The sequence below is a fragment of the Melitaea cinxia genome, chromosome 5 (genome assembly GCF_905220565.1).
Source record: "Melitaea cinxia chromosome 5, ilMelCinx1.1, whole genome shotgun sequence".
NCBI classification, from domain to species: domain Eukaryota; kingdom Metazoa; phylum Arthropoda; class Insecta; order Lepidoptera; family Nymphalidae; genus Melitaea; species Melitaea cinxia.
The window spans coordinates 18,955,815-18,965,187 of record NC_059398.1 but is presented as its reverse complement, the minus strand read 5'-3'; the positions used below and the strand labels follow the sequence as shown (position 1 = coordinate 18,965,187).

The following is a 9,373-nucleotide window of genomic DNA, read 5'->3' as shown; positions in this document are numbered from 1 at the left end:
CCGCGAGACATGACCACGACACCTCGCACGGGGTTACGAGATTATGAGGCGTACAGCGGACGGGAAACCCGCCCACTCTACCCGACGGCGGGGTCACCGCCGCCGAGGTCGCCCGTCCACTCGGAGCAGGGGGGAAAATCCCCACCCCGCTTCTCCGCGCCTTCGCAGCGCCAGACTCACCAAATCACCAAGGGGGGCGAGCGATGATGATAAAATAAATAAATAAAATAATAAATAAATAAATAAATAACGCTCACCCCACCCTCTAGTGCCGGGGGGACCGCCAAGGTCCACATCCCACTCCGCGCCCTCTCTTCCGGCGCCGCGTGAAAGGCTAGGCCATTCCACGCAAACTCCGCGCTCCCTCGTGGCGCAATGTGCGATCACAGGACCACTCCAGTACAAGACCAGAGCGGGACCCGGACGCCTCGCCTGGTGTTGGTCCGCGGGGGTCCGTAGACCCCTACCGCCTGCAGTCATTCGACTACGGCGACACTCCCCTATCCGCCAAACGGGGGACGCGCCCAGGTAGAAGTCCAGGAACTCCTCCCCTTGGGGCCTAGGTCCCAGACCTAAGTCTGGGGCCTAGGCTCCAAAGGCCTGGGAACCTAACCTAACCTAACCTTTTTTTTTTTTTTTTTTTTTTTTTTTACGTGGGGAAAATCCGTCATGGACACCCTCCGGTAGGGGGGGCTCGGAGGGGATTCAGACTCTTACTGAATAAAAACCGCCACGTGTGTTCTGCCGTGCGCCTATGTGGCGGGATCACAAGGACGCTTGTCAGCTCATTCGCAACCCCGCCGGCGCTTGCCCTTTTGGGCCCACCGCGGTGCAAAGCACCTCGGAGGACGCACTCGAACACGAAGCGCGCCCTCCCCTCCTTGGGGGGACCGTGCAAGTCGGACGACGAATCCCCCGACCCATCGCCCGCGTGGCCCCCCCCGCGGGCAGGGGGACACCCCCCGCCCGCATTGCGCCTTTGGGTACAATCCCGCGCCGCCCCGGCGCCCCAGGCCTAGCCCGGCGTTGCGGGACACCAGGCACCTAGCCCGGGGCGGACAATGTCGGCCCGACGAAGCCGACAAAGGCCAGGGTGGCCGCAGTCAAGGCCCTCCAGCCGACCGCAGCCTCGGCGCGAGAAAGCGCCCTCGCACGCCTTAGGGCGGGCGAGCGAACCCGCCCACCCCGTCCTCCGCGTGGGGGAAGGAAAAACCGACCCCCACGTCACCGCGCCGTCTCAGCGCCACACACACAGCCGCGCCTCCGCGCCAACACACCCGCGCTCGCAGGACCACCCCAGTACTAGACCAGAGCGGGACCCGGAGCGCATCGTCTGGTTTTGGTCCGCGGGGATCCGAAGACCCCTACCGCCCGCAGTCGTGAAACCGCAGGCGACATTCCCCTATCCGCCACCCGGGGGACGCGCCCAGTAGAAGTCCAGCAACTCCTCCCCTTGGAGCCCAGGTCCCAGACCTAAGTCTGGGGCCTGGGCTCCAAAGGCCTGGGAACCTAACCTAACCTTTTTTTTTTTTTTTTTTTTTTTACGTGTGGAAAATCCTTCATGGACACCCTCCGGTTGGGGGGGCTCGGAGGGGAGTCAGACTCTTACTGAACAAAAACCACACGTGTGTTCCGCCTATGCGCTTGTGGCGAGATCGCGAGGACGCAAAGCTCTTTCGCGATCCCGCCGGCGCCTGCCCAGACTAGGGCCCGTCGTCGTCGCCGCAAAAGCGACAGCGACCCGAGAGAGGATCCCTTGAACACATAAGATCGCCTCTCTCCGTCCTCCTCGGGATCGTGCGATGCGGTCGATAGATCCCCCGACCTATCGCCCGCTGATCCAAACTACGGGGGCGGCGGCTGCAGGTTGGCCAGGTAGGCCCTGCGCCGCCGACCGCGTCTACCGCGACGAGACGGAAGCGAGTTCGGATCCCGTTCCCGCTCCCGCTCCGCCGCCTCCTTCCGCAGCATCACGGCGCTGCAGAAGGAGGAGACGGCGCTCCAGTTCTCCTCGCTGCCGACCATGGCCGAGACCACGGCCGGCAGCGAGAGATCCGCTCCGATGGCCGCCGACAGGGCGGCGCGCTCTTCGCACCACGCCGGGCAGACCGCGCGCGTGTGCTCCGCCGTGTCCTCGGCGCCGGCGTCGCAATGGTGACATTCCGACGTCGGCTCCCGCCCCAGCGCTCGGCACAGATAGTGACCGAAGCAGCCGTGCCCGGTCAGCATCTGCGCCAAGTGGAACGACATCGCACCGTGTCGCCTATCGACCCAGCCGCGCAGAACGGGCCGAATCGCCGCCACCAGCCCACGACTCGTAATTACGTTCGGGTCCTCGAGATTCTCCGACCACTTCCGGAAGAGGCCGTCGCGAGCTTCTCTCCTCCATCGCACGACCTCTTGCGGACGAGGCGGTTCCTCCCTCAGGCGCGCTTCCGTCACGCGCCAGAAGACCGACGCGAGAGCTTCGGCCTCCAGTTCCCACGGGGGGCTGCCGGCGAGGAGACACGATGCGGTGTAGGACACCGTGCGGTACGCCCTCGCAGCCCGCAGCGCGATAGCGCGGTGCGGCCCGCGAATCAGCGACACGTTCCGCGCGCAGAGAGCGCCCGCCCAAATCGGAGCGCCATACAACGCCATCGAACGCACGACGCCCACGAAGAGGCGTCTGCATTTGTCGGCGGGCCCTTCTAGGTTGGGCAGTAGACTCCCGAGCGCTCCGGCGGCGGCCAGAAGCTTCGGGGTCAGCCGCCGAAAGTGTTCGTCGAACTTCCAGCGACCGTCGAGAACGATGCCCAGGTACTTCATCGTCGACCCGACGGCGATCGAAGTACCCCCGACGACTATCGACGTCCCGGGCGGAGGAGCGGCCCTCGGCCCGTGAAAGGCCAGGACCTCCGTCTTCTGCAAGGCGACCTCCAGCCCGAGAGCCCGAATTCTGGCCACCACTTGCGCGACGCCGGCCGTGGCGAGGCGGCCCGCCTCGCGGTGCCCGCCGGCGCGAACGGTGACGAGAGTGTCGTCTGCGTAGCAGATGACCGACACTCCCGGCAACGTGGCACCGCGGAGCACCCAGTCGTAGCCGATGTTCCACAGGGGCGGTCCGAGGACCGAACCCTGCGGAACGCCGCACGACATGGACCGCCTCGACAGACCGCCGCCGCCTATCGGGAACTCTACTGCCCTTCCCGCAAAGTAAGCTCCGATGAGCCTACGCAAGTAGCGCTGGGATACCGTGGTATCCCAGCGCCACCCTCACCGTCTCCCAGGGCAGAGAGTTGAACGCGTTGGTCACGTCCAGCGAGACCGCCCACAACACTCCACCCCGGGAGACCGCCGACTCGGCGAGGTCCCTGAGGTGGGCGATGGCCGCGACGGTCGACCGCCCCCGACGAAATCCATACTGCGCCTCGTGCAATCCCGGGTTCATCGACTCGAGAATTCGAGTCGCCAGGACGCGCTCGAACACCTTACTAATTTCGTCGAGGAGCACGATCGGTCGATAGGCCGAAGGCTGTTCGGCCGACCGTCCGTCCTTCTTCAGCAGGACGAGCCTGCCCGTCTTCCACACCTGGGGAAACCGGCCCTGCTCCAGGCACCTGTCGAACAGGGCCCGAATTCTGCCGCCCATGCTACCCGTCGCGAGGCTCAGCACCTTTCCCGGGACGCCGTCCGGGCCCGGGGCGGTGCGCTTCGATTTGAGCCTCGCGACGGCCGCACCGAGCTCCGCCTCGGTCACAGGGGGGGGGATCCCGCTCTCCGCGAGACGCGGCTCCGCGACACCCATAGCCGGTGGGCTCCACTCGTTCCTATGAGGGAAGAGGGACTCGACTACGCGCTGCAAGATTTGCGGCTGCAAGCTCGTGGTCAGAGGGGGTGCCCACGGACGGAGCTTCTTCCGCACCGCCCGGTACGGCCTGCCCCACGGGTCTCTGTCCAGAGTTCGCAGCCACTCGTCCCAGCACGATTCCTTAGCGCGTGCAATGCCCGCCTGCAGCGCTTTGCAGGCGGACCGGTAGGAGTCGTACAGGCCGTCCTCTGCGGCCTGGTCCCTTCTTCGCCTCCTAACCTAACCTAACCTTTTTTTTTTTTTTTTTTTTTTTTTTTTTTACATTGGAAAATGCATTTACGCACTGACCCCGCCACCGAGTAAATCGGCAGCGGGAGTGTGGGGCTCCCGGCGGTAGGTGCAATGCCAGACTACCCACTAAAAACCAACGGTGTCCACCTTCGTCGCCCGTGCCGGGGTCGCAGGAATCCGAATTCTTCTGCAAACCCCGGCGGCGTGCCTCGTCAGGCCCTTTCCTGTCCTCGTGGTGGAGGTGGCGCGCGGGGGACACCGCGCGCGCCTACCCGGCAGATTTTGGTCTGCCTAGCGTCTAGGGAGGGAGGCGGTTGTCGTGCGCCAGCCTCCGACGCCCGGTCCTTTTGCGGCGGAGGGGGAGGTCGGTGGTGTCCTCCCTCACCCGCTCCGCCGCCTCCTTCTGCGCCATCACCCGCTCACAGTACGCGAGGACGGCGTCCCAGCACCTCTCGCTGCCGGTCATGGCAGAAATCACGGCCGGCAGCGAAAGGTCCGGCCCAACTACGCTTCGGAGCTCTTCCCGCTCCTCCGCCCACGTCGGACACTCCTCCATCACGTGTTGCGCCGACTCGTCGTCACAATCCTGGCAGTGGTGGCAGCGAGGAGAGGGCTCCCTCCCGGTGACCCGACACAGGTACCCCCCGAAGCAACCGTGCCCCGAGAGGACCTGCGTGGCGCGGAAGGTTAGGACGCCATGCCGTCTGTCCAACCACTGCCGAAGAACCGGCCGAACCGCATCGATCGTCCGGTGCCCCGCACTCGGACGCTCGAGCCTCACAACCCACTCCGCGATCGCGGCATCCCGCTCTCGCCTCAGGTGTTCTGCAAGCCGTGGTGCCGGACTGAGGGTCCCGGACGCCAGACTCCGACGCCGCCGGTATGACGACGCCAGAGAGACCGCGTCCAGGTCCCAGGGCAGGACTCCAGCCAGCACACACGCTGCCTCGCCCGAGATCGTACGGTACCCGCGTACGACCCTGATCGCCATCACCCTCTGCGCGCGCCGCAGCAGGGCGATGTTCTCGCGGTCCAGGGCGTCGGACCAGACGGGGGCACCGTACATCGCCATCGCTCTCACGACGCCGGTGTAGAGCCGGCGGCAGCTCACACCGGGACCGCCGATGTTCGGCAAAAGCCACGAGAGCGAGGCTCCCACCTTCAGCAAGCGCGGGACGAGCCGCGCGAAGTGCGCCCGGAACTTCCACCGGCCGTCGAGCACGAGACCCAGGTACGTCATCGTGCCCGACAGGCCGATGCGAGTGCCTCCCACGATAAGATGGGCGTCGTGGGGAGGCGCCCTCCTGGGGCCGTGGAAGACTATTCCTTGTGCCTTGTCCAGCGCGACGACGAGGCCGAAGCGCCGGATTCGCGCCACGACCTGCGCGACGCCAGCGGTCGCCAGCACTGCCGCCTCCCGATACGTCGGTCGGCGGGCCAGCACCAGCGTGTCGTCGGCGTAGCAGACGACGCTGACGCCGCGCAGCAGCGAGCCACGCAACACCCAGTCGTATCCGATGTTCCACAGGAGTGGCCCAAGCACCGACCCCTGCGGGACACCGCACACGACTTCCTTTCTCACAAGCCGACCATCCCTTCCGGGGAAGACCACCCACCTGTCGGAGAGGTAGGCACCGACCACGCGACGCAAGTAGGTCGGCACCCCGTGATAGCGAAGCGCCTCCCTGATGCAACCCCAGGGCAACGTGTTAAAGGCGTTGGCGATGTCAATAGACACCGCCACGACGACGTCGCCCTGGGCCACCGCTTCCTGCACCTGGGCACGGACGCACAGCACGGCATCCACGGTAGAACGGCCACTGCGGAAGCCGAACTGCACGTCCGAGAGGTCGGGTCCTCGACGCCCGAGGTGCGCCACCAGACGCGTCGCCACGACCCGACGCCCTCCCCGGAATCCCATCCGGGCCTGGAGCGACGTTCTTCCGTCGCAGCCGCGCGACTGCTTCCCCGAGTTCCGACTCTTCGACCTCCGGTGCCTCCTCTCCGACGTCTCGATCCTCTCCACGCGGTGCCATCGACGGCGGCTCGTGCTCGGCCGGCGCCGTCGGAAACAGGGCCGCGACCACCTCACGGACCACTTCGGCGTCCAGGGTCTCCGTGAGTGGAGGAGCCCAGGGACGGACCTTGTTGCGTACCCGCTTGTAGGGCATCCCCCACGGGTCGCTGTTCAGTCCGTCCAGCATTTCCTCCCTGGCCGCGGCCTGCGACTCGCCGATGGCACGACGGAGGCTGGCTTTGGCTGCCGTGTAAAGGGCGTACAGCCGCTCGCCCTCCTCCTCGTGCCGTGTCCTGTCCTGCGAAGCGGGGGGCGTCCTGAAGATGCGCCTCCTGCAGCGCGTGTACTGGCGTCGGACGGTCACGCACTCCCTGCGCAGCTGCGCTATCGCCTCCGACCACCAGTACACCTGAGCCCGCCCGGGGCGACCCCTCGACCGCGGCATGGCCGCGTCGCACGCGTCGGTCATTCTGGCCACCAGCCAGTCTGCCACCCTGTCCGGTGAACCGTCGGCGCGCGGCTGACACGACGCCACTATCGCCGCTTCGTCGAGTCGCTCCCGGTCGAGACGCTTCAGCTGCCACCGAGGACCCTCCTCCGCCGGGGCGCGGCTGGAGCTTGGCGGCACCGCCGGACGAGCGGAGATCTCGAAGCGGATGTAACGATGATCTGAGAGAGTCTCCACGTCGTCCATCACTCGCCAGTCCCGAACGCGGCGCGCGAGGCCGGGGCTCGCAAACGACACGTCCACGATCGAGCCGCCCGACCTGCGCACGCACGTGTTGGCCGTCCCGCGATTGAGGACGGTCAGGCCGGTGGCAACGAGCCACTCCTCCAGAATCGCCCCCCGCGCATCTGTGGCAGGACACCCCCACAGACGTGACTTTGCGTTGAAGTCACCGAGCACGAGCACCTCCGCCGGATAAAATCTACGCAGAATCGACTCGGTCCCGTCGAGAAACGCTTCGAACTCAGCGACCGACTTGTTCGGGGAAAAATACGCCCCGACGATGGCCACCTCCCCCAGCAGTGCCGCAACGCAACCCGAGCCCCTCACAATGTTCGTAAGGGGCGGGGCGCCTGCGGCGACCTGGGTCACGATGGCCACCACCCCGTCGCGATCGCCGATCCAACTATCCCTCGGCGGGACCGAGTACGGCTCGGCCACCACCGCCGCCCGCACGGACCACTGTACCAGGCTCTGGACGAAGAGATCCTGAGCCCTGGCACAGTGGTTCAGGTTGGCTTGGAGCACCTTAAGCGCCATTACTACAATTGGGTGTCCATTGTCACCTCCCCAGCTCTGTTGGCAGGCGGCGCGCGGGTTTTATTTTTGGTCGCTGCCTTCTTCCTCCTTCCCGCTTTATTGCGAGGGCACGCGACTAGACTGTGCCCAGCCGGTTTTTTCTCCGCCTGGCATATGGGACAGCAAGCTTCGGCAGTACATTGCCGGCGAATGTGCCCCTCCTTGCCGCAGCGGTAGCACTGGCCGCTGCGGTCCACTCCCTTGTCGCACTTCGCTGCCACGTGCCCAACCTCGTGGCAGCGATAGCATTGTTGCGGTCTCGTCTTGAGAAGAGTCACACTCGCCGACACGAACCCGACGAGTAGGCGGCGCCCGTCGACCACTTTCTTCGCCGCCTCTACTGGCAAGCGAACCCACGCTGTCCCGATGCCGGCGAAGTTTTGCCGTACTTCGCCCACTTTTATCGATTCCTCGGCGCATCCTCCCGCCTTGGCGATCACGCCGGCCAGCTCCTGGGGAGTGACCGAGTCGTCTAACCCGGCCACCCGCAGGTCGGCGCACTTCTCCGGGCGGGTGACCGCCACGTCCTCGCCGACGACCGCCTTGATGCGCCGGGCTAGCTCCTCGGCCTTCTCCTTATTGCCGGTGCCGGGCAGCTCGAGCCTTCGCGCGCCGGTCTGAGAGACCCTATAGCGAGTCTCGACGCCCATGCTCGCTATAAGGCCGTCAGCCTTTATGGCACCGAGGACCTCCGCGTAGGTCCTCGTGCTGCCCGGCAACAGCGTCAGCTGCACCGCCGCCGATCGCGGCAATCGCAGCTTCGGCGTTTTTGGCTTCTTAGCCGGCTCACCTTTGTTCTGGGGCTGGGGCTGGTTTTTGGGCGGCCCCGCCTTTCTTCCTTTCCTCGCCACCACATTCCACCCCTCCGTCAGAGCGGCCGGAGCAGGTGGTAGGGGGCGAGGCTCGTTGGGCGCAGCGACTTGGGTAGCCGCACCCGCCTTCTTCTTCTTTTTCTTCTTTTTTTGGCCTGCCTTGGCAGGTCTCGGAGCCGGGTTCGCCGGCGGGGCCAGCGTAGTAACACTGGTCTCCGTCGGCTGAGAAGCCGGTGCCTCGACTGCTCGCACCCGCGCTTCGGGCAGGAGCCTGCCGGACGCTTCCAAGTTTCGGAATCGGGCGTCGAGCATTTTCCCGACCCCGTCCATAATTTTAGACACGAATGAGTCGTCGTCGATCTCTTTCCTGGAGCAAGAGGGGACTGGTGCAGGCGTCGCGCACAAGTCGCGCCTCAGGTCGGCCACGCCCTGCCTCAGCTCCGCAATCTCCGAGCGCAGCTGGGCGTTTTCGGCTTGAAGCCGATCATTCCCCTCCTGCAGCAGACGGATCTCATCGGTCGTCGTCCGGGTATAAAGGGTTCCTAGTACTTCGCTAAGGGCCTCAGCCGTCTCGTTATAGGCCTTTTTAAAGGTACCCTTCAGATTTTTCGACCCCTTGGTGAGCTTGATTATGGCCTCGACACACTCCTGGGCCCTCCTGTGCAGGTCCAGTGTCGAGCAGCCTTCAGCCGGGCACGCTCCTCCTATGCTCGTCGCGGATCGCGTCGCCCTTACTTGGCGCGTGATTTCGACCGCCTCGCTCTCCGCTTCGAGCTCGAGCTCTCGCTCACACTGTTTAATGTATTCGGCCTTGGCTTTGGCGAGACCGACGTACTTCCCGGTCGTGGGCGGTCTACCACGACCTCTTCGCGCTGTGTGCACCTTGCCCGACACACAGTCACTTTCGTCCGATGCGCAGTCATTGTCACTACGACGCTTGCGCTTCCAAAGGCGGCCTTTGCGCGACGAGTCCGAGTCGTGAGACGACCTGGACCGCATGTCCGCGTCTGAGCCTTCGTCGACTACCGTAACGACGCCCGTCTCGGGCCTCTCCTCTACTCCGCCCTTCTCGGGCCTCTCGTCATCTCCTCCACTAACGTCAAAAGAAGTTTTTTTATCTTTATTAAGTTCCATAACTGTTCCCACGAGTAAGGGGG

At 65.2% G+C, this 9,373-nt stretch overlaps 1 protein-coding gene across 1 annotated transcript; it reads right to left on the bottom strand.

The window, feature by feature from the left end:
- Positions 1 to 4,379: 4,379 nt before the first annotated feature.
- LOC123653928 lies at positions 4,380 to 7,365 on the bottom strand. The gene is made up of 2 exons (XM_045589905.1): positions 5,917 to 7,365; positions 4,380 to 5,858 (listed from the first exon to the last, which is right to left on the bottom strand). Exons 1-2 carry the CDS (start codon positions 7,363 to 7,365, stop codon positions 4,380 to 4,382), a joined length of 2,928 nt encoding a protein of 975 aa, XP_045445861.1.
- Positions 7,366 to 9,373: the final 2,008 nt, after the last annotated feature.

Bases quoted from the DNA above. Each gene is read 5' to 3' on its own strand.
- LOC123653928 (XM_045589905.1), bottom strand. From the start codon at position 7,365: ATGGCGCTTAAGGTGCTCCAAGCCAACCTGAACCACTGTGCCAGGGCT. The intron at 5,859-5,916 runs GTTCGGCTTCCG...GTCCGTGCCCAG, and splicing joins CCCGACCTCTCGGACGTGCA to GTGCAGGAAGCGGTGGCCCA.